This window comes from Cygnus olor, chromosome 18 (genome assembly GCF_009769625.2).
Source record: "Cygnus olor isolate bCygOlo1 chromosome 18, bCygOlo1.pri.v2, whole genome shotgun sequence".
Taxonomy (NCBI): Eukaryota; Metazoa; Chordata; class Aves; order Anseriformes; family Anatidae; genus Cygnus; species Cygnus olor.
The window spans coordinates 4,226,421-4,251,455 of record NC_049186.1 but is presented as its reverse complement, the minus strand read 5'-3'; the positions used below and the strand labels follow the sequence as shown (position 1 = coordinate 4,251,455).

Genomic DNA, 25,035 nt, shown 5'->3' with positions numbered 1-25,035 from the left:
TGAAATCTTCTGGTTAGGTTCACTGGGAGCTGGTCCACCACATAAATTCAGAATATATGGAAGAGGCAAGGAAGGGATGCTCCCTAACCTCAAAAAGGGGTTGAGGAAGTTAATTGTTTCTTTTGTCCCAACTTTAGGGCAGTTTCTCAGCAAGGCAATGAGTTTCCAGGCTGTCAAGGCTGCCAGCACAGTGTTTGAGAAGTGAGGCTTTGTACTGAGAACTTGCTCGTCTGTCATCTCCCTGCTTTCTCCATCCGTAGAAAGCCTGGAGGCTCTGCAGCTCTCTGTACCCTCTTACTTGTCTCTTTGATTCCAAATGAATTTCCCCAAAGCAAGTCACCGCTGTTGCTCCCCGATTTGTAAAACCACCAGATTTACAGGATAAGGAGGGCTGGCTCTGCCCGGCACGCAGGTGGCAGCTCTCCAAAGGCCTCTGTGGCACAGTGGGTGATTCACCAAGTGCCTTCCTTCCCTGTGAGCCAGGGGAGGTAAGGCCCCAGCTCAGCACAACGAGGAATTGCACGACCAGAAGCAGAGCCTTTGCAACGTACACATCAGAGCTGCTTACAAGAGCTGCCTGTGCTTTAGGGGTGGTCACAGTGTAATTGTGCTGTTGTTTTAACTGGTTAGTGCAACTCTTCCCTTCCTTTTTTCTGTAAATAGCTGCCATGTACCAAATCAAAACTCCAGGCAAACAGCGTTTCCAAAATACGATTGCAGTCCCTTTCTGAATTAAAGGTACTGACCAGATGTCAGTTGATCTTCATTGCAACACAAAGCTAACATGGATTTGGACACTGAGCAGACACGATTATCTCAAGGGCTTTGCGGTGCCACAGCTTCACTCCAGCACAATTAGCCCAAAGCAAACAAAGCAATTAAGGAACACACAGCTTCATCCATGAGAAGCCTTAATTTCAGGTCACAATACCAACAGCTTTTTCTTCAGCCCCCCAGCTACCCCCACACCTGTTCCTGCACTGCTCTTGTCTGCTCCAGGGCCTCTTCAGCCACTGTGAGCACCTCAGGAGGCCTGTACAAACAACAGCTTTCCCTAGGTGCAACTCGTCACCATTAACACCAACTTTAATCTATTACAACATGTTAATAACCATTCTTAGCTCTTCCCCTGGTTTCCGGCACAAACGCCCTAAGAAAACCTCCCTGGCAGTCCATTCAGCCACTTGGGTAAGAGAAATATACCGCGGGGAAATGCTACCGACTGTAACAAACAGGCAGCAGCACCACATGAGGGTTTCTGAGCACAGCCACCAGCTCCACTGAGTCCCGTGGGCTGTTACGTGGCTCCGGTGACCGCCATGCAGCAACGGCCCAGACGCATGACTCAGGACAGAGGCCAGCACGATGACACCGTGTTCCTGAATCAGACAGGGTGAAGCCAGGGCAGAACGGGGCTTGCAGAGCAGAGTCATGGGCTGGAAGCCGGAGCTGAACAGAAATGAGCTGCAGAGCCAAATCCTGCACCCGGCAGAGCTGCCAGAGGGCACCGAGCCGCACAGGGCGAGCCACGGACCTGTTACAGGGCACACGTCCGTGCTGTCATGCACCAGCCACCTCTTGGGGCTGCTGGCAAGACTTCACAGAAAGCTCAGAGAAAAAGCTGGCAGCCGTGGCTGCTCGCTCCCAGGTCAGCTGGGGAGGAAGGAGCCTGAGCGAGCCTCAGGAAGCCAAGGGCATGGAGCCCTCACCCGGCAGGGTAAAACGGCAAAGCTGGGGTGAGGAGGAGGAGGAGGAGGGAGAATCCCGTGGTGGCTGGGGGTCCCAGTTATTCTGCATGGGGCAGCCGGGAGCCCTGCCAGCCCTGAGGCTGGTGTCACAAGCAACGGCACTGTCCCATTTTAATTTCAGGCTGCCACCCGGCACAGGAGCCAGCCTTGTACTGGCCCAGGTGCCTTCTGAACAACAAGCTCCGTGCCACGACAGCTGAGTTTTGGCTCGCACAAGCTGCTTCCCTGGATTTGTTTTGCTTTTTAAGCCTTTTCTACCCATCAACGAGGTTTGTTTATACACAGCAAAGCAGGCCCCTTTCTCCAGTACAGAGCCACTTGGGGGGAGAGGGGCTCGTGCAAGTTGTACTTCAGTTTTTAAACTTTCTTCTTTTCCCAGTACAGACGCGAAGGGAGAGAGCCGAGAGGAGAGAGGCGCAGCGGGGCGGCCGCTTGCTCACCTGAATACGAAGATTTCCTCATGCTGTTCCTTCGAGCAGCTCATAAGAAGGACAGCCAGCGCCGGGACGGCTCCGCCAGCTGTCCCCGGGGTGCTGTGCCACGGGCTCGGTCCTTTTGTTCGCGCAGGCAGGGACGGGGAGGAGACGCGCACGCCGCCACCGCATCCACGCGTGCGGCTGCAGCCGAGGGGCAGCCCAGCGCTCCCATTAATTAGCGCGCACCTTGCCTAATCACGCACTCAGTTATGGGCTGTTCCAACTCTCCCGGCACCGGCAGGGGTAGAGCGGGGCTCAGCCTCCCCGGCGGCTGCACGTTATCGCCTCGGAAAACAAAGGGGATCTGGGGGTTACCGCTGCCGACAGCCAGCCCTGGAAAACGCGGTGCAGCCGGTCAGCGCGGCAGCGGGAGAAGAAAGGGAATTTCATGCCTCCGGCCCGGCACACCCCACAGCTTTGACTCGGCCCTCGGCTGCCAAAACAGCTCAGGTCAGCGCTGTTCTCGAGCCTGGCAGTTCCCAGCTCAAAGTGCGCGAGCGGCCCGTCAGCGCCCAGCAGCGCAAACACCTCTCCCCTCGCTCAGCCCGGGCCTAAAGGGCTCATTCAGGGCTGCGAGTGGAGGGAGAGGCTCCCGCAGGCTCACGCCGCGGGGAGAGCTCCGCACGAGCCCCGGATCAAACAACTGGCTTCCCAATGCACGGGGATCTGGCATCCCCCCCACCTTCCCCTGCTATTATTCGGGGAAGGGGAGGCTCCACGTGAAATTCCTCCCGTGCCTCGGCACACGGGGCTGCGGGGAGAGCAGGCGTGCTCCGGCTCGGTCCCTGGTGAAACGCCTGTTGGACAATTAGTGACACAAACGCAGTAAAGCTGGGGGCCTTATTAACACAGACAGGAAGGAGCAGCAAATTAAGGCTAGCGATGACTAAAGGCACACTGAAGTGCGGGAAGAGGGATGGGGCTGATCACAGCAAAGATTTCCCCTGCCTGGGAGATGAGTCACCCACAGAGGTGCAGAGCCTGAGTCCCGGCCACGTGAGACGCTTCCACCAGCTAAAAGGCAGGGGTTGCTATGAAGAGGGATTTGGTCTGCTCCCCCTTTCTTTCTTTTTGTAGTTTTGGACTTCTCCGTAGTAGAAGAACCATTTTGAACCCCAGCCCTAACGCTGGCATCCTCCAGGGACAGAGAAACAGTGGACGGTTTGCAAGGTTACAGTCCCATCTGTATTTGTTACCATTTCTCAGCCACAGACGATCACCTCTATAATAGATATGGAAAAAAAAAGAACTGTCTGAACCTCTCTTGGTCATTTAAAATGAAATTTGAAGACCAGCTGAAATTGCTGGGGCAGCCAGCGCTGGGCACACAGGCTTTGCAGTGAAACAGCTCAGGAGCACCCACATGTTCCTGGGGTGCCAGCAGCAGCAGCAACCCTATCGCTGCTGCATGACCGCGTTGAATTACCGCAGCACTGCGGTCCCAGCAGGGAGATTTTCACAGAGTTCTGTCATCACAAAAACTTTCGAACCACCAAAGCCTTTGTTACTTAAGTAAACATATCTCTAAGCCCATGGTAACAATATATTACCCTTTCCACAAGTTCTTTTGAAATCATTAGTCACAATCCATGGAGGAGAAACAATAGCACAATGGCTTGCCCCACCTCACACACCAAGCAAGGGCAAAGTCAGGGGCAGAACCCACTCCCGAGCACTGCTCTGCTCCTGCCTGCATCTCTCCCATGGGCATAGCGACTTTTCATACCGTGCTCGTGGGGATACGTTTTACAGAATGTCAAAGGAGTTTTCAGCTCCTCTTGCACATGGGTGTATGTGCATGCGTGCCTGATTAAGTGTGATTGCACGTGCAGGGGTGCACTGAAGCATACAGTTACACGTGCATGTGATTTTGTGCAACGTGTGCCTGTGCCTCTGCGGGGCTGCCGGTGACCAGCATGTCGAGCCACGGCTGGGGTACAGCCATCCGATCGGCTTGACTGCACAAATACAAACAGCAAATTGTGCAGCAGGCTTTCCACCGCGGGGCCAAACAAACACGATGAGACAGAAAATGGCCGAAGGGATTTCTCTGAAATATCGGCTGACAAAGGATCCTTTTATTTGGCTACCCAGGCCTCAGAATTACCAAGAGAGTCAGCACTTCAGCTCAGAAGGGCAGGTTAATGTTTAATACAATGCAGAGCCCACAGGCTTCGAGTAGGTAAGTCATTTATAGCTTTTTTTTTTTTTTGAGTTTGGTAAGATCAGCGAGGAAATTTACTGCTTGTGAAAGCAAGGGATTCAGGCTGCAGGCTCAGCCCAGCTGCAGCACAGCAGACACCACCAAGCCCCCTGTACCTATCCCTGACCCTGCTCCTGCAGAAACCCCCTCTGCAGAACCCATCCTGCTCCAACACGGCGCTGCTGGAGGTGCAGAGCTGGCAGCAGCTGCTGGAGGCTGCACCAACCTCACTCATCCCTGCCCAGCCATGCCCAACTCCACGCACATGGCATTGATTTTCTTGAGGCGTGAGCACAGGAGGGCTTACCTGAGCACTGCATGCACCTCCTGCTGCTCATGAACCCAGCTGTGATGCCCCCATTGCTGCTAATCCATGGCTTAGTGTGCATCACACACATTGTAGCTCCATGATAGGCATGAGAGGCATTTTCTGTGAGCAGTATGTGCTGTCTCTCCCCCAGTAGCGTCCTCCAGGCAAGCACGTTCCCCAGCATGTGGGGGTCCTGCACTGAGATATGCAATCTCCCAAGCTAAACATCGTGCAGCGATCAGAGGAGCAAGAGACAAGCACTGCCAGCTACGTGTGGTGGGCTGGGGCAGGAAGCCAGAGGCTCAGGAAAGGGTCAAGGTGAGGGAGAAACCGGGGGAGGCAACAGCACCAAGTAATGCATGGTGCAGTGAGGAGGGGAGCACAGAAAGGAGGAAGGGGAGGGGATGTGGGGGGAAAAAAAAGTAAGAGTCTCATGGACTGGAATAAAGCTAGACAGTTCAGTATGCTGAGCTGCATAAATGCATCTCTCCAACTGACTCATTCAACCTCTCTGACCAAGTTTCTCAGCTTGCAAAAGGGAAGGGAAGTTGAGTTTTCCCAGGGCGGGGGGAGGCTGAGCATTACTCAGCTCTGCCCTGGGGCTTGCAGACATTGGCTGGTAGGCACAAGTCACTGTTACAGCAAGGAGCAGAGCTCCCTGGGTGACTAGCAAGGAGGAGAAGCCAGAATTTACACTGCAAAGACCCACTGGTGAGCACAGGGCAGGCCTCAGCCTCCTCTTTGGGGAACAGTATCTCCGAGTGATTTAGAAGTGGAAACTCAGGTGTCCGGGCTGTAAGCCACCCACATCTTCTCTAGCTCTGTTTGTTTTACATATGATCCTCAGAGCAACATTCCCCTGACCAATTGCTCTTTCGTGGCTGCAAGAGAGGATGCAAAAATTTTCCAGCCCACTCTCTGCCAACAACCCAGCCTCCCCAGCACAGGCAGGCAGCTGCCAAACCAAGCCTTGTTGCCGCTGCTGCTCACCTGAAAGCCATATGAAACTCAGCTCAGAGAGCCTTCAGAGTGGAGAGAAAGGAAACGAGAGGGGAAGGGGATCACACAGATGAGACCTTGGAGCTTCCAGCAGAGAGAAGCAGGCAGGAGAGGCTGCTTTGGGTGCTGCTGCATGAGCAGGGCCTGACTCACACCACGTACTTTGCAAAGTCCAGCAGCCCAGATGCACCAAATCAGAAAAAAAAGTCCAGGCAGCTGACTGCTGCCCTTCTGGGCAGCCAGAAGAGCCCTGTGCCAGGGGGCTGGCCACTGGGAGCCGTGCTGGAGGCAAAGCTCAGTCCCTGCTCTGCACAACCTGCAGCACACAACCTCCCCTGTTGGTGCCCAGGACAGCACGATGCTTGTGAGATGCTTGTGAGAAAGGACAAGAGCCAAGCAACCCGTGCCAGTCACTTGCAGCACTGGCAGGATCTGCCCTCCTTTCCGCCACTGCCTCAAGGAGATTGAAATATTGTGGCATCTCTGATTGCTCTTCCTTTTTCCCCGCAGCCCTAAAGGAGCATTCGCTCATACAAAGCACTGGTTGTGCAGCAGTTAGTTAATCCTTACAATGCCCTGGTTATTTAAGTTCATCATTATCCTCATTTACTTCAAAAAAACTGAAAACAGATTTTTATTTCTAATGGCTCTGAAAAAAGGTTGTCAAGGCAGGAATTACAGCTCTGGGCTAGCTTGTTACTACCTAGATTTGCAGCTGTAGGAATATTGGGACTGTCAGCTCCGAGCTGGTCTCTTACAAAAACATACCTTCCCAGATCCTCAAGGAGATAGAAATCAGCTGCACAATCAGTTTCTGATAGCATTTCTGGAAAATACGGGCTTTGCAGAGCACAGCACGCAGAGGTCTCGGGGACTGACTGGCAGCGACCTGGAACTGCCTCGCCTGCTTGCCCCACACCTGGGGTAACTCAGAGACTTCCCAGCCAAGGAGCCTCTGAGCCCCAAGCAGGCACACACAAATCCTGCGCCTGCTCCCATTCAGAAGCCAGCTCTCAAGGCTGGAATAAGGAAATAAAATAAGGAAATAAATATAAAATATAAATATAAAATATAAATAAGGAAATAAAAAGATTTATTAAGTGCATTTGGGGTGACTTGCTATTCAGGAGCAACAGCATCACAGAGAGGGGGCAGTCACATGTGCCTGAGAGGAGCTCAGGTCCATGGGGACCCAGAATCTCCTACTTAAAGTTATGGATGAGGTTTCAACTAAACCCGTGTGACTGAAGAAATGAACAAGGCCCAGTTACCTGCCCAGTGACACCTGGTACAGCGTGATCACCAGCAGCTCCATGTGCATCCAAACACAAATACAAGCCAGAAAACTAAATGACAGCAGTGCCATACACCATCACCAAGGGCCACAGCTAAGATGTTGCCACGTTTCAGTTCTGAACCACTTTCTTCCCAGCACTGACCAGGATTTCACGTAGCTTTTTGCCTGCTCCACAGCAGGACACAGATGTTCAGCTTCTAAACATCAACTCAGTGCTCAGATACAGGAGGCAAGGCAGCTGTGTTGATCTAAAGCCTCACACATTAGCTCTCTACTTTTTCCAGGGACTGATTCACTTGGTTGGGACACAGCACAGCTAACAACAGCCAGACTCTCTGCGGTTTTAAGTGCATATGGTTAAGAGGTAAATAATTTAGCAGTGTGTTTCCCAACTCCTCCGCCTGTGATTCCATCTGACAAGGCAGCACCAAGACCCGCAGCGTTACGGTATGGGCATATATGGTCTGATGGCCACGCTGTTCTCGTCTTCGGGCTGATGGTTACGGCAGGGAAGCAAATAACTTAATGAAGCAATTACTCATATCAAATCAGCAGGTTTTGTTCTTTTCTCCTGCCTTAATTATGAGGAACCAGGAAGAATGTCCAATTACTCAAGGCAGAATTTCATTACCAAGTAAGATAACATCTGCTCAACCACGAGGTACATCAGATGGACGATTCCACAGAACAGCCTCTCCCATGGGTAGGGAAGGGGATACTTCAGGCTGAAATTAAAGCCGAAGGATATATTAACAGACAAAAAAAGGCAGAAGTCAATGCCCATACAGTAGAACAAAGTCCCTGGTAGCCTAATGAGAGGACATAAGAATTTTCCCATCCTTAATAGCATCCACCTCTGAAAATAAAACTCCTGGAAGTGCTTCCTGAGCTGACCTACAGGAATATCCCTCTTAATAACCACTGAAATCCCTCAGCTGCTTTCAGAAATGCCAGCTGAGCACTTCTGAAACAAGCTGGAAGTTTGAAAAACAAAAACAGGTCAAAGTCGAACTCTCAAACCCCTCAAAGCTTAATCCATTTTCCACAAATGTACAACCCATTTTTATGGCTTTTATGGTCCGAGTTCTCGCTGAAACTACAGGAACGAAGCAGGAACCATAGCTTTGCATCAACGGTGTTCACAAGAGATCTGGATCTTACCACCAAGTGAGAATATCACTGATTTTTATCAAAGCATCACATACGAACCAGGGCAGGGGCTCACCCCAATGCCTGCACTTGGTCAGGCTGGATTGTCAGGTATGTTTACACAAACGTATTTTACTGAAGTGAACCTACATCCCTGGGGTGGGAGAAAAGGAGCGCTAGGGTTTTGAATAGTGACGTTTGCTGGTCCTGCTGTGCTGAGGCAAGCATGGGACGAATCTGCTGCAGGGCAGAGACAAATGCAGGGCATTGCCTACTCCAACCTGTCCTCGGAGCAGCAGCCAACCTGCCTGCAGCCTGAATGTGTGCCAAGCTCAAGCCAGGCCCAACCACTTTGCTGTTGTTGTAACTGCTTATGTTTAGAGATATCCACAGGTATTTAGAGAACGGTACAATCATGCTTAAAGCTATGCTTAATTGTCTGCCTGCCACAACTTCTAAATCCATCGCTGAATGCTGCTCCCAGTTTGATTCAGAGCGTGTTCTTAAAAGCATGAACTTACATGTTTGCTTCCCATACTTGTGAGCGTAGAAGAGGCACAAGGTGCCCCTTCCCCCGAAGGCTCGTACTGGAAAGGCAGACCCAGATGTAGAGGGGCTCTGCCTGTCGCTTGGAGGGAAGACACTGGACTGGAGCCATGGGGCCTGCTAGAACTGGAAAAAGGGAGAAAAGGAACTGGAAAAAAGAATCAACAACAATAAAAAAAGCCCACATAAAATGTGGATAAAGGAAAACCACAGAAGGATCAACAAGAGTCTGCCTATAATCACTACCAAAGCAATTACAGAATTAGGGAAGATTTATAACAGACTGAGGAGCTGGATACTTGGCACGCAAAATGGAAAAGCTGTAAGGAGGGAATTCTGTATGCTGGCACCAGGCTCGAGAGCTGCAAGTGATGCAGCCTCAGCAGTTCTGTCCCATACAGAGCAAACTGAGCAGCATTTTGGATGTCTTTCCTTGCACCTCTCAGCTTCCAGCTCTAATTTGGTCCAGCCATGGATTCCAAGTTTTAAAAACCAAAACAAAATTTATTTATGCAGAATGTTGAAAAAAATATAAGGAGTGATTAATAATAGCCACCGTTTCCTTAATGCTATAACATACTGTAACTTCTAGCCAGCATTTGCAGCTCTTCTGGGAGGAAATTACTATTATACAGCTTCACAGGTGGGGAAATGGACACACAAAAGAGCTACAGACAGCAGCGTTTTTAACCTAGGGCTGGAATTGTAGTCCTGGACCATTATTACACATATTACTCTCAGTGTTCCTGGAAACTGGTGCAGGCTTCTCTGTGATATACTGTCACCCAGCATTATCCATCACTTACATCTTGTGTCCTCCATGCTTGCTAACAATTATTTGTTATACTGTTCTTACACTTGCACAGCTTTGTTTTCCATTGCTCTTTATCTTCCATCTATACATTTACTCTTGAATTTAAAAGGATGTTTTGCCGTCTGCTAGCAGAGACTAAAATTCCCACACAAGACTTAAGGCAGACAGACCGACCTCTCAGAACCAGTACACTCATTTCCAGCCACCTCATACAATGAGCAAGCCCTAAGCTCACACTTAGTCCAAATTTCCAAACTAGCTGGGTACAAAAACTGATAGAAAGCTCCAGAAAGGCCTAAGGGATTTTTCCAATTAACAGTGACAGGAGCAAATCACCAGGCAGAGGAGCTGCAACACGCAGTGGCTTTAAAGGGTAAAACCCAGCTTCATCCAGAGCACAGCAGTGCCAGCAATGAAGCAGCCCGAGCTGCCTTCACGCCCAGCTCAGAGCTGATCAATCAAAATGAATCATCACTTGAGCGAGACAAGCAGAGAGGTAATTTACGCACTGAAACAAGCCCGCTGCAGTTCAGCAGGTAACAGCATGACTGGGCTAACACATCCATCCCACAGGGGGACTTGAAAACAGAGCTGAGAAGGAGGGCGGAGGGAGCGCGCACCAGTGCCACAGGCAGCAGGAGGTTTGTCAGGCACCAGGTCCTCCACGTCCCCACAAGTGGCAGTCCCTTGGAGTCTAAATATCTACTTTCACCTTGAAGATTCCCTCAACTTGACAAACTGGCCATTTTTATTATTTCAGCACTGACACTGATGCTCTGCACACAGTCCCTATCTTGCAGAGCTGTGATGGCAGCACTGGTGATGAAGTGAGCAAGCAAAGCCACGCTGCAAAAAACAGCCTTTGTCACAGAGAGGGGGACAGGGATAGCATTAAGGGTAACTAAAAAAATAGAGCTGGATTCCAGCTCTGTACTACCCAGCAGGAAGCACAAAATTGTGTGGGGACAGCACTGCCTGAGAGCAGAGGACTCGGGTCTCACTGCAGCCCAGCCACGGCTCTGCCAAAGTAAGCCAGGCAGCGTCAGACTCCTGACCGCTGACAGCGTTTTAGCAATTTGGGGCTTTAAAGAGTCACCTAGGTCTCTAGCTAGAGCATGAATGGTTTCCTAATAGAAATGATTTCAGAGTCTGGAGCGGTTTCAGGAGGAGCTTGCTGAGCTGGCCGGTGCCAGGAACTACGTGAATGTAGCAGCAAGGAATGCCTGCTCCTTCCTCATCCCCCCACACCTCTCCTCAGCTCCTGAGATGAGGTTGCGCTGAACAGATTGGAAAAAGCTGTCATCCAGAAACCCCAGGGGGAGCCTGGCCTCCATTTCCACCCAGGCTGCAGAGGGAAACTCGGCAGAGTAGCTGCAGAAATGGTCACCTGCTGGCAGGGTCACGGCACGAACAAACCCTCCTCTCACCCGTGGCCTAAGGAAAGCGGCTCCGCTCCAAGGAGGGGGGAAAAAACCAGGAACTATAAAAGGGATATTGTGTAAGCCCTAGTGCAAGCGCCTTCCTGCTGTTGTTACATTTTAATAACTCATATTTCCGAGAGGAGCGGGGCTGAAGGCTGCCTGCCGTGACTGTGAACAATGGCCCCAGCCGGACCCCGCAGAGGTTTCCCATTCAATGCTCGCCCAGCGAGCTCCCAGCCTGGCCCGCAGCCCTGCTCCCCTTCCAGGCTTGGCAGTCTGGCATGGCGGCTGCCTTCATGCAACTGTTTCCTTGCCTGAAGGATTAATTTTCGCTCAGGTTTTTGTGCTACTGTCTTGTCCACTCTTGGCTGCCCCATACATCAGATGCTCCCCCACAAACTTCGTGGTTGCAATGGGGTCAGAGCTTCAATCTATTAACTGCATCCAGTGCTGCCCACTGCTCCTTTCCTGATGAGTTCATCTGTGTGTGCCAAAGTCAACCTGTAATGCTACTTTTTTGCTTTCTCTCTCTATTAAGATAAAAAGTACAGAAAGTAAAAAGCACCGAGATACATTCACATGGCAATAGCCTTCAACTGTCATCTTTCAGGATGGAGCGTGGATGAATTCTGAGGACAAGCACAGTCTTGGTATGGAGAAGAGTAGCGGAAAGGAACAGTTCGGCTAAACTGCTAGAGCTACAGCTTCAGGATACCTCTGATTTCACTGTGATCTGAGCCCCTGATAGATTTACTTCTTCCCTGCCCACTCACCCCACCTGCAATTGACAAGTACCAAAAATAAATTAAAACCCATTAAACAAATCATTCTGAAACATTCATCAAGTTCTGATTTCACCAGATCATCTCTACATTTTTCTTCTGTAGCAAACCTTGCAAGCCTTACTCGTGATGATTGGGTTTTGTGGCCAAAGGAGCCGAGACCTCAGATCATTGTCCATTCTGACCCAAAACACAGGCAAAGTGCAAAGTTCTTAGCAGTCGCTAGATGGAGCTGCGCCTGGTAATATTTACATTTCTACAGGCACTTACATCACAAAGAAATATGGAAAAGGCAGCTAGCAGTATGATGCCTGACTTCCCAGCAGAAAAGCACAAGTAGTCCGAGCACTGTCTACAAATCTGCATTCAGTGCACCCGAAGCTCAGATGTTGAGCAAGCTATGCACAGAAGAATATAGAGTATGAAAATACTGCTTCTTCCATCGCTTCCCAAAGCCAAAAGCTGTTTAATTATCATTAGCGATGTATGACCATTGCCTTACAGCTCACTGTTCTGATACAGGTATTGGAGGCCACTAATACCTACGGCCTTCCATCAACATGACAGCAATCCATCCCCATAGGTTTTCAAGCAGTAATTGTCTTGCTGCTGAACCATGCCCATTTCATTGACACTTCAATTTATCTAACCACAAATGCAGTTTAGCCCAAATTACATTGTGTGTACACCTAACGTTTCTGGACGAGCGTCTCTTTTCCAAGAAACCACGAGCAGTAGCAAATCTGTCTTCTTACAGAAAGAAAGGCAATGCAAAAGCAGTCCGTGTGGCTGCCAGTTATAATTGAAATAATTTTAATAATTCATGCCTCATTACCTTGCCACATGGCAGTTCAAAGACCATCTCCTAATCCTTTAACCCTTTTCTCCTGCATCCTTTGGTTTGGTTTCTTAGTTTAATCAGAGTAGAAACAAAACGGGGAATGCTCATCAGCACTTGCCCATGGGGACAAAACGCAGGAGAAGCTGGTGAGGCTAAGATCTTAATCCCCTTTCCCCCTGCTCCCTGGTCTTCCTGGGTTGATCCATCACTGTCAGATAAAAACAGCAAAAGAACAGTAAACTACTATATACCCTAAACTACTGGCTGAAGCTGGAATTGCTTTATGGCATGTCTAGGTACTGTACCATGAACAGCAAGGAGGGCTCATTATTTAGCAGCTTTGCTTAAAAAATAGGATCAAGGCATTATATTTTTTAATGGTTTTGAAGCCTTCTTGTTGCTCCCTTAGCCATTTAGGGAGATAACATATCTGTTTATTATTTCTATCCTACACAGGGAGGCTGCAAACAAGAAAGAAAGGTGTAAGATTATTTATGGCTGCAAGCATGGTCCTGTTCACTTATGAAAGGGAAACAGCCCTGTAAAAACACATTCATTTTAAGCACAGTGCATATTTACACAGGAGGTGTCCCTCCTTCAGAAGTTAAACTTGTGTGTGTGAGGGAGACCAAACCACACATGTGAACATGCATCAACATGAGCAGAATAGCACTAGCATAAGATTTCAACACCAGAAATGCCAACATCAGCAAAGCCTACCATTTATAACTGGTTACTCAATATGCTCCAACAGGCTAATACATTGAGCTATAGATAAACAGACTGATAGCCTAATGAAAGCTGTAACATAAGGAACATCGCAATCGCTGCTATTACCACCTCACCTACAGCACACTTTACCAGTTTGCTGAGCCACACAGCTCCCAGCACAGCACAGCCCCCATCTTATGGGCAGCTAGCCAGCACACAAGGTCCTTTGTGCCCCAGGTCCTGCCTGCAGCCCCACAAAGGGGCAGGGAAGAGCTGTCAGCACAGAAGGCGGTGCCCTCAGACTCCACAGCAGAAGGAGGCATACATGCCTACTGATTTTGAGATAGCGAGATCTGCTTAGGAAAAAGTCCGGGTCAGCCGGCAGCAGAGCCAGAGCAGGGCCACCTTGGGAATGTTTCATCTGAACACAGAACTCAAGTCTCAGGTGATGGAAGGCTGCACAGCTCCAGGGACTTTAGAAGAGGTGACTTAGACCAGCTGACCCATGGTGTTTTAGGACTATCACTACAGTTTGCCTGCTGATCATACACAGTTGTTTCCATGCCCTTGCTGCACCAGGTGGAGCATGATTTACCTGCCTGCTTTCTCCTTCTATAGAGGGTTTGGCAGTGGAGTTGCTGTGCCTATGGATGGTGTGGATTTGAGCAGGGAGTGTCCCACAAGCCTTTTTCCAGGATGGATAAATGCCTAGCAAACAAAGTGATCTTTACAGGGAACTTATTAGGCAGCTGAGCAGTGCTCCAGAAGCTGCACATTACCTTTGAAGCTCTAAAATATGATCTGTTGACATACCCTCTCTACCTGCAGGGTGAGGACAAAGGTGATCAAACACAGGTTCGTTTCGTGAATAAGCTCTGAGCCAAAGCACTTTCTTCACTTAACAGGAAAAGGATGAGTACAACCAGCACAACTCACGGGGGATCTCCTTTGCCACCACTGCCTACAGGCAGGGTGCTCAGCTGGAGAAGCCACTTCAACATTTAGACATCATTCAACATGTGACACATCTTCTCAAATGTTGCAGAACCAAAATGTTCAGGTGGGTGTTTGTCTTCAAAATACTCATAAGAATTCTTAATTTCCCTTTTTATCATTACTTACCATAAGAAGTGCTACCCAATAACAAAAATGAAGATTTTCAAGTGTTATGTTGGATTTTCCAGTTTGAGGAACAGTAAAAGAACAGGTCAGTCATCATTACAGCTGTCTCCTTATTCAAAGCAGAACACTTGATACAGTTGTACAGTACAGTTTGGCCTCAACTTCAGCCAGCATTCAATATGGGAGAGCTTGGGGCTCTTCTGGTCTGGGCAAAGGGCCAGAAAATGATTATGAACAGAAAAAAGCAAAGTCCATTCTAATTTCTAAGTGAGCCAGGTGAAATATAAAAGTAAGTCAATTAAAATACAAAGCTCCGATTCAGGTTTAAGGTCTCCTTTCCACTGCAACAACATTAGCAATTAGTTACAGTAAACCAGGCAAGACAACTGATCTTTATTTTGGTTGTGTTCTTCTCAGAAGGACAACCCATGCCTCAGCCAGCTGCCCGCATGCGGCACAGCTCATACAAAGGATCACGTGTGAGCTGTGATCATGGAGTGGGTCACAGCAGAAGTCCATCTCCCCCCAGTTCATAGGAGGTGCCAGAGCCCTGCTCTGAGCTGCTGTGAAACAATCTGCTCCCAAATTCATCCTCTGATCAGAGCTGGCTGCTGATCCCTTCTCACAGTTCCCAGGCACGTTGCGCCCTTCAGCCTCCATCCAGCTTTTTGTGGCTGAGTCTCCTCCGGCTCTTCCTTTCCAAAACCATGTTAAAGTCTTTTAAAGGACCCCGAGCATCATCCAGTGCAATAGAAAGAGAAAGCTGACCATTTCCCTCCTCCTTCCCTGGCTACCCCAACCAGCTGCACTGCCAACTCCCAACACATCCTGACCATATATTTAGTCTGCAGCAATTCGCTTTGCATTGTCTCATGCGGGTTCCAAGCACAGGGATTACATATCCAGCAAGGCATCCAGCAGCCTCTCTGAGGGCCTGTCATTTCAGAGATTCAGCTCATCACCATGCTGCTGCCAGAGGCTGAGACGCTGCCTGGTCCAGGGCACAGCTATGAGACAGAGGAGGCAAATGGCAAGTCAGGGAGATGATCCCAAATCCACATCTGCCTGACAGTGTACAGAGCAGGGAGAGAGTTAGCATTACCCTTGCTGACATGGGGACTTGCCCAAATCCTCTCTCCAGTTTGGGAAATTGGCCAGAATTCAGCAGCAGAGCCACCAGTGCCCCCAACCTCTGAGATCTACATCCCCAAACCAGCACGCTGCAGGTGAGACTGGCCTGGGGAAAGCGAGAGCTGATCTGCAAGAACAGGATATGCTGATCCTGAAGACAGTTCTTCTCTCAACACTGCTCCATAGGCAATCAGGAACCGTAATCCCTGCCTGGGGCTGAAACAGCTTCTCCTCTGTACTTCCCAAGCACTTCAAGGCAGTGCAGTCAGCAATAGGCACCCAGGCATTTGTGCACCACAAATGAGACTCACGCACGGAAGGAATGGCCACAGCCCCCAGAGACACAGCAACGGCTTGCACCTCGGGAAGTAGACAAAGGAAAGGGTCCTCAGGAGGGAAACCCTGAAAAAAGTTGCTGTTGGTCAGATTAAGTGGTTCTGTAGCATCCCAGGCAGCAGGTTTGCTCAGGGATGAGCAGTAGCTCAAACAGCATGTCCCAGTGTGCACCCAGCACTGGACCACAGCCCTGCTGCAGGTAACAAATGCCAAACAAGAGCAAGGCTGGCATTACCAATTTTTAAGAAAACAAAATATGGTTATTTTCTCCCATTGAGCACATTTCTCTACAAGCCCGTTCTCCCCGCAACAAATTCCTGAAGAAATACCACCCTCTTGTGTTCAAGTTGTAGCTAGCAAGGAATGGTTCACAAAGCAGAAAATAAAGCTGGCAGTCTACATGCACAGCAGCCATTTGGTTCATTAGTCTTAAATTTGGAAAAGTGGTTCTCAGGCTGTGGACATGGGGCTCAGAGGGCAGATGTAGAGGACATGCTCTCCAGCATGACTGCAGAAGATGGAAGGAACATACGCTACCTTTATCAGTTTCACTTCACTAATCAAGAGTCTCGCCCCACTTGAAAATGTTTTGGAGTCTACAAGTTTTTTTTTGTTTGTTTGTTCTTTTTGCTGACGAGCACTGATGCCACAAACACAACTGGTAACACAGAAATCAACCTTGCATACTGGCCTCGCCCTGAGATCTTCAGGCTACACACTTGCTCCTGCCCTCACTGTCCAGCATGTATCATCGATGTCTGAGCCTTTGACGGCAGAGGAATTAAATACTAACCTGTTGTTCCCAGTGCTCTGCCACTAACAGCTAAGCTTTTACAGAACCTATACGCTTGCGGTGTTCCACGCTTGTGACAAATCAGTTTGCTTCCCAGAAGCTGAGGCACCTCCTGTGCTTCCAGCCCTGACTGTGACACTCTACGAGCTGCACAAGATATAAAAGCAAAAGGGGATTCACCAAGGTGCAGGCTTGTGCCCTACTCTTGGTTTAAGTTTTGCTTCCACTTTTAATTGGGGTGTTAATCTGGCACTCCTCTCACTACAGAAATGAGCTGCCACCAGTAACCACAATTTTATGTTCCTTCTCGTTCTTACTCCATCCTTAAAGTTCAGCACAAAAAAAAAAGAGTCTAACATGCCTTCAGTAAGAAAACTTGATTTTCTTGGACAAAGTGTCCACTGGCAGCCCCAGGGTTGTTTGTTTCTCCCAGGCTTTGCAGCAAAAGCTGCAGCTAGCCAGTGGGACACACTTTGTGCTGGTTCTCGGATAACCCCAGCACTGTTCACCCACATGCTTTTTTTTTTTTTTTTTTTAGGAGCTACAAAGACTATGCATGGACATTTTACATGCTTGTTGTACGCAACAAACACTAAAACATTGTGGGGAGAGTTACCACTTCCAATCTGTTTGGCTGCTTCAGTTGGTTTAGTCTGCTCACTGGCAGCCAACGTAAAAATATTTGCTGCTGTCCCATCCTGGATGGCATCTTGCACGTTCCTGGAATGAGCAAGCTATCTCCATTTCACTTCCCCTTCCTATGTTTCTGTCCATCTCCTACAACTACTTCTAAAGCAACAAACAAACAGTTAAATTTAGAAAAAAGCGATAAACAGCAATAAAACAGCCTACATCAGATGCGATATCTCCAATGTGTTTGCCATTTAGATTGAATCAGAACATTAATATGCATTAAATGGTATTTGAGAATTTCAGATGTATTTAATACAAGATTTGCATGTCTACCACTGAGTTTTTAATCCTTGATAAATGCGCAGAATAATCAATTATTCAATGAACATACAAGAGTTGGCTGATTAAATCTCAATTATAAAGGCAAGTATTACCCACTATTTATTGCAACTGTTCTCCCAGCATTGCCTAATTAAACCATATTTGATTATGGGGTGAAAAACATTTATTGCTGATATTGTGGCTCTGTAACTGATACATATCTGTGGCCTGGCTGTTAAGCCTTAATAAATACATTTTAAACAGCTAATTATTTAATTAACAACAGTCTCTTCCAATCTCAATGTAAAGCATACTGAAGTCCTTTCATGAAAGACCTAATGGAAATTAAACCATCAGAAGCTGCTTCATTGTTTTCACCCCCTCCCACACATCCCAGTGGTGCTGGGGTGCTTCCAGCTCTACTGCCAAGGCTTTAGAGAGTCTGTGCTGCACGGGCAGGGGATGCTGTGTTTTCTTCTGCAGGAGACATCCAGCTCCCAGGGATCTTCTACTGCAAGCATCCTGCAAATCTGCAGGTGCCAAAAGCAGCCTGGCTGACCACCTCTGATGTACCTCTGATTCTCCACTGCAGACATCTGATGGTCAACAAGATGAGTCCTGCCTAAACTATTTTTTATACCACCTGTTTAATCTTTTTATTTCACTCTAGATTTCATCCTCATTGAAAGGCTAGCTTCACCTGGGGCACTTTGCTATCTCCATTCACTAATTGGCCCATGGCATACACGGCAGCTGTGTGGTGCTGTTCACCTCCGGTTAGCTCTGATCAAGAGACAAAGGCAAGGAGCTTTTGGAGCTCTTCCATGGCAGGAGCCTGCCTGTGTGAAGCTTTGGCAGCTTTTGGGCATTACCACATCAGCTTGTCATCAGCTCTCAGCAGCACAACTTGAAATGTTGCTCACAAAGGAGGACCTCTGCGGTGTGCTCATGGATTTTTTTTCCCTGCCACTATGAGAATTTAACTCTTCTTTCATGCCAAGATCTTGGTACCAAAAAAAATCTACTGCACAGAGAGTTACAGAAAAACTGGACAACTCTTAGTACATATACACATATATTCAGAACACCAGCTCCCAAACCTCAGACAAATACACAGGTAGGGTAGGCACATTATGAGGGGAGATTTAATGACAACCACTGAGGCTCAGAGCTCTTTGTCTTCCTGGAGCTTGTCCACAAGATGTGCAGACAGATAGCTTAGGAGCATCTAAGCTCATACCTTTTGCTTGTAGCTTAAAATAAACATTGCTCTAATAGCTTTCATTTTCTTCAGATCAAAAAAAAAAGAACCACACGTCAGTCTGCTTTAACTACTGAATATTAAGAACACTTGACTAGCTTATATCTTTTTAATGCTTCTACTAAAGTAGAGTAAGATTTGATAATGCAAAACCAGTGGGATATAATCACAGCAGACTCCAACATAGGCGGATAAAGTTAGAGAAATTTTGCTAAGCACTAACAATAACCCAAGAGCTCCTCAGAGCAGTCTGTAAAGCAAGTCTGCCCATCTTTCCCGGGGGGTCCTTATGGCAAGTGATTTTTGAAAAAGCAGCAATGTAATTATCCATCTGTTTCCTATCAGAGAGTGATGTGCTTCAGATTTGTTTCCCCCAGAAGCCAGAAATAGTGATTTATTTATTTTTTAAAGAAAGCAAATGAAAAGGAAGATGCCAAGCACCATCCCCAGTGCCAGCCAAAGTCTATGTCCTTGGGAATCAGACAGCCCAGGCTGTGTTCAGAACCAAGCCTGTCTCAGTTGGGATTTTTGTTAACGAGTACCAGTAACCGATATAACGCAGCCTTACTCTACCAACTTCAGTAGAGAGGAAGCTGTGCACAAGGTTATATATCACTCACCCAATGATACTCTTTTGGCAAAGAAGAGCATGAGAAGTGACAAAATCTGAACCCTTTGTGTACATGGCTACTATAACTGTTGTCCTTTATGCCCAACATCCTGGTTTGTTTGCTAACAAGTAATCAAACATGATAGCTGAGTTTAACCTCTCCAAAATCTCTGCATGCTCCTTTATAAAATGCCAAAAGTAGCATCATGTTTCTCAGTAAATTTGGGACCATCTATTGCCTGACCCTAGATCTAAATTCAAGTTTTATGGCAATGAATAGCACACCTGCCTTTCAGAGGAAGGGAAGCATTCTTAGCATCTAAGCTGAGCATTAGGTGCTTTGCAGTCTCTGAAAAGTCAGGTTCTATAACAAAAATCAAGTTTTGGCATGTAAAAACAAGTACTGAATATTAACAGTTTAAAACTTAGTTCAAACTGGCTCAGGATTCTCTGTTCTGTTTCAGTGCATCAGAAGGAATTACTCCGAGGAGAACACTCCTTTTTTAATCCTGGGGGAACACATGGAAGCAGCAGCAATCTATTACACACTGGGGTTAAGTGCAGGCCCTTTGGAGTAAGGCAAAAGTTGAAAAGAAAGAGCTCTACCTATGTTATCCACCCATGGCTGATGGTCAAACTGCAGAGATTTCTCGGGAGTGGGTTCATCTGTTTTCTGCTGTGAGCATATTTTTCCTGGGAGAAAGACTCCAAGTTAAAGATCTATCATTAAGACTAATCTTCAAAAGAATTTTTAATGAAGCAGAAATCCTAAGTGTAGAAAATTAAAGAGGCTTCTGTTTTATCCCTGGTATCTAAATCCTGTAGGCAAGACAAAATACTCCTAAGCTTGAATAATATAAAGTGTACAGATGAAAATCTTCCTCTGATGAATATTTGATAGGAATAGGCTCAGGGTGGAAGGTGGAGCGTGCATCTGCATCCACATGTGTCCATACATACATATAGAAAGCTCCAGAGATTCAAACACTGCCAATGAGATGTAAGAGCACAGCTGTCAGTTTGTTTTTCATTGTCCAGCCACGGGAGCACATCCCCTTTCTCACTATGATGTCTACTATAGAATCAGTCTGTCCCTTGACTCTGACCACATCAAGCTCCTCCACAACTCATTTATCTGCTCCACTCCAGACAGTTTTAGGATTTATATTTTCTTATTAAATGCAAATTGAACATCAATACTTTCCTTTTCATAACTCTTGCATTGCTACCAACTCTACAGAGGGTTTGTTATGAGTTTGCCTCCTCTCAGGCAGCAGTGTCCTCAAGGTTCCCCATTCTGGGCCAAACCATACCACTGATATTCCCCAGAGAAGCTGCCTTGCCTGTCACACCTAGTCACGTATTGCATTTTTGGCATAGCGTCAGGTGAGACCAGTTACAAGGAAAGTTCAGCTTTAGAACAGACTGTGTGGATTATGCCATCAGATGGAGCCTTCAGGAACAGGTTTGGCAAGCACTTAACTCTTGGGATGGTCTAGATTCAGGTATATCAGATTATTTTTCATAGCAGACACATGGATCAAATCACCTCTTCAATTTCTTTCTAGCCATATAAGTCCTACATTAATTTTATGATCTTCCTTGCTGGCCCTAGCCTATTACTACTGCTTTAACACCCTCTAAAATGCTTCTTCCCATGCTTTGTTAATGTCCCAGTATCTTTCTCCATTCTCTTAAAGAAGGGCTGTTGGTTTTCACTTGTTTTTTAAACACACCATGGGTTCCCTCTCTAATTAGCTCAGAAGCCAAGAGGGGTGGAAAGCAATATCTCAAGCCAAGAATGGGAACACATATTAATAAAAACATTTATAGCGTTACACAATCAAATATCAATATGCAAACAAGGGTTTTCCTGTTAAATATTAATGCAAACCACTATAAAATCCACCATTTAAAAGTCTTTTACACTTTCTTTCACAGATATAAAAAAGTAAGAAGTTAAACCACTCGAGCCCACAGGGTATTAAGTACAGATTTCCTTCTAATAGCCTCTGGTATTTTCTTTTCCCCCAGCTGTGAAGAACCTCACAGCACCCACACCCCTTTCCTTTCTCCCCAGCTGGCCAGGCTCTTTGATGGTGTTAAAGGTAGCTCTGGCTGCGGTTAGATGCAGAAAACTGAAGCACCTCAGAGACAACACTTGCTCTTGTGGTCTTGATGGCATGTCCTGTTTTGCTGCAAAGGAAACAACAAAGCAGGGAGAGAAAAGCTAACAAAGAACAGAGTTACGTCTTCCGACTCTTACAAACTGATCTTGCTGCCAAGGAAATACATTCCCAAGATAAACTTCAGGGAAAACTTCATGACAAAATGTCTTGCTGTACTGGCACTGCATTTACCTGCTTTTTTGATCCCAGGCTTGCAGCATAGTTGAAAAGGGTAAAGTGACCTCAGGGACTAATTTAGACGCCTGTTAGACAAAGGAGAGCCACAAACAAAGAGTGCTCTGTCAGGAAGTGGATGAGTACCACCATGCAAGATGCAGGGTGCTTGGCTTTAGCAAAAGCAAAGCAGAGCTGCAGAAGGTGCTAAGTCACCTTATTCTCTTGCTAGGTGGATAGAGGCTGCTCTCAGGGTAAGCATGACTTAGGCTCAGAGCCCTTCTGGCTGCTGGATTTGCCAGAGATGTGCAGAGAGTACAACACCTTCCTTCACCCAGCAACACTGCAATAAGCCTCCATCAGGGAGGAAGAGCACCTTTGCTCGCTGCCTTTCCCAAACATCTCAGGGACTGCAGCTATTAGCTCTCCCTCTCTTTCCAGGGTCACATTGCATTGACAGAGCATTATAGAATCATTCAGGTTGGAAGAGACCTCTAAGGTCACACAGCCCAGCCTTTAACCTAGCACTGCCAAGTCCACCATTAAGCCATGTCACTCAGTTCTACTTCTACATATTTTTTGAAGACCTCCAGGGATAGGGACTCAGCTACTTCCCTGGGCAGCCTGTTCCAATATTTCACAACCCTTTCAGTGAAGAATTTTTTTCTCATATCCAACCTAAACCTCTCCAGGCACAACTTAAGGCCTCCTGTCCCATCACTCATAACTAATTCAGCTTCAAAAACCCATTGCCTACCTGCCCATACGAGCTCGGGCTCCACACATCATTCAGTGTGGCAGGTTGACATACAGAGCTGGGTTGTTTCCCTGAGACCAGGTCTCTGCTGGAATAGAGCAGTGGAGCTTCACATACCTCTCTGATCAGATTCTGCCACATAAGCACCACAGCCAGCCCTAAGGAGGCAGCAAGCCAGCTTTTCTCTATCAGTACTTCTGTCCTGGTGCTACAGGGCGTTTGATTACTGGAAGGTCTCACTAAGCTAAAGAAGGAAGCATAGGACAGGACCAGAAAACAGGCTTCTAAAACTTCTCTGATACTGCTTTAGAACCAGCAATAAAAACACTACTTACCTAAAAATAAATAAATAAATAAAATCAAATCCTGGCTTCTAGTTCAAACGAAGCAGCCCCCTCTCCTTCTGTGCCTCTCTTTTGTATTGCAAATCCCTGTGTGCCTAAGAAAGCCTCAGCTGTGCCTCATTACCTGTCCACTTAAGCTGCAAGGAACCAGAAGTGGGGAATTAGTTTCCTGCCTGAATGGCCTCTATACCCAGCTGTATAATGCAACTAAATTTGAGTCTGTTAAAAGGGGATCTTAAAGGCTAACAGCTGAGCACACTTAAAATTTATATTGAAAAAGTGACTTCAGCCAACAAAGGATCTTTCAGAGCTGACAATATATTGCCTAAGCAGATACAAATAATTGGCAAGTTGGCCCATATATGACTCAGGCTGAAAAGCATTTCAAGAACCTCTTTCATGTGAATTTAATGCATCTTAGCATGGCCCTTGGGACGATCAGCCAGCTGGGCCACCTCAGAGCAGCAGCCTATGGCCACCACATCACAGCTCGGGGTGGCCAGAGGTACCGTCTCTGATCAAGAGCAGTCCGGGGCTGTCAGGCAGAAAGCACGGCACACCAATGCATGAGAGTGGCTTCAAAAAAATAATTGCACAGCTTTTAAAGGAACGGAGCATTTGATAACATTTTCCATTTCAGATTATCGATCCATGGAGCCATTGGCTCATACCTGGAAGTACCCAGTACTGCACAAATATCCCTCCTTTTCCTATACTCCTATACATGCACAGTGTTTCAAATAAAATTACTGATTTTCTTTGAATCTAGCAGGCATAGTAACACATGTAGGAGCATGATTTTCCCATCCAGCAATTAATTTTTACCACCCAGCCATCAGTTTTGTATTACTAAAATAGCTCTGCTTAGAACAAAATAAAAGAAAACAGAAGCAACTTTCATGTTCAGTTTCTGTCTCTTAAATATCATCACTTTAAATAGTCCAGGCCACGGTGATTCCCTCTCTTCACTTTTTTGCTGTCAGACTGCAAGCTCAGGACTTTATGTTATGTGGGGTGCATCTAGGCTGCAGGTGAGATGTGTGGCTTTAACCTAGCAAGCCTGGGCACTGATAACAACACAGCTGGGGCATGCTTGGTGCTGAGCGCCTGACAGATGCTGGTGGATTTATTCAGGATCTACATAGATGCCAAGCCTTGTGAAAGGCAATACTGCTGCATCAGTATTTGAGCAGTGCTCGTTCATGTGCTTACATGAGCTCCATGCCTAGACACCCTGCAGTACCTTGCTTGCAGTGTGTGGGCAAAACCTGAGCATAATGATGCATCAGAAGTGGCCTGACTGCAGGCAGGGTGTGTGAGCCCAGAAGGAGCTGCCACAGCCATACAACCGTATGCAGAGGCAAGACGTACAAGCATAATGTAGAAATGCCCAAATAAAGTGCTGCAGACTGTGAGCTGAAAGGCTTTTCCTCTAAACAGGGTAGGTAGTAAGCGGTCAGACATATCATATGCAAAATCTCCGCTCTAATGTCAGAGGTCCTATGCATAATAAAAAAACCACAGCAAAAGAGAAAACCTCAGATCTTATCGGCAGTGACTGACAGAGTACGGTTACCCTCTGATAATATGGTTCAGTTCCAGAGATGTTCCCGTCAGCAGCCACAGAGACCAGCCACACACAGCATGCCACTGGCACATGCCTGAAGTTCTGCTGCACAGAAAAATCAGGCATGGTGTAAAACTGGGAGGTTCTTTCTCTTAGGTCTTTGTGCTAGGAGATAGATGATATAATAAATAAATAAATAGATAAAAACCTTTGAATGTAAGGCAATTAAAGTGATGCCAACTGATGGCTGAACAGGTTTGGTTGTCACATCACCCTCCTTTACATCATTCCACACAACTACAGAACAGAAATATGATGGGACTCTTTGTGTTGGTGGCTTTGCATGACATGCAGGAACGAAGACTGTCACCCAGCCTCTGGCTTCTTTCATGGCCTTGGTGCCGTTGCATCAGCTATCTAGTGCCTCAGCTTCTCCTCTTTCAAATGGAAAAGACAGAAGATGGCTTTAATTAGCAAATAAGTAATGCTCTGAGCAGATCAAGCCCGAGCCAAACACCACC

At 47.3% G+C, this 25,035-nt stretch overlaps 1 protein-coding gene and 2 long non-coding RNA genes across 4 annotated transcripts in view; all 3 read right to left on the bottom strand.

Annotated features, from left to right (window-relative positions):
- The window catches only part of SEPTIN9 (septin 9), a 129,568-nt gene extending 126,531 nt beyond the window's left edge, over nucleotides 1–3,037 (bottom strand). The window contains exon 1 of one of the 2 annotated variants that reach the window (XM_040530140.1): nucleotides 2,189–3,037. In XM_040530140.1, coding sequence (XP_040386074.1) covers nucleotides 2,189–2,210 — 22 coding nt within the window. In that variant the 5' untranslated portion in view covers nucleotides 2,211–3,037. The remainder of the gene's footprint in view (nucleotides 1–2,188) is intronic. The other variant, XM_040530138.1, reaches the window with a different exon arrangement.
- An 11,759-nt stretch (nucleotides 3,038–14,796) lies between these two features.
- LOC121056808 lies at nucleotides 14,797–15,855 on the bottom strand. The gene is made up of 2 exons (XR_005813504.1): nucleotides 15,522–15,855; nucleotides 14,797–15,426 (listed from the first exon to the last, which is right to left on the bottom strand). It is a non-coding gene; the product is annotated as an uncharacterized LOC121056808 (long non-coding RNA).
- A 1,787-nt stretch (nucleotides 15,856–17,642) lies between these two features.
- On the bottom strand, nucleotides 17,643–23,064 carry LOC121056807. The gene is made up of 3 exons (XR_005813503.1): nucleotides 22,939–23,064; nucleotides 22,604–22,847; nucleotides 17,643–21,700 (listed from the first exon to the last, which is right to left on the bottom strand). It is a non-coding gene; the product is annotated as an uncharacterized LOC121056807 (long non-coding RNA).
- Nucleotides 23,065–25,035: the final 1,971 nt, after the last annotated feature.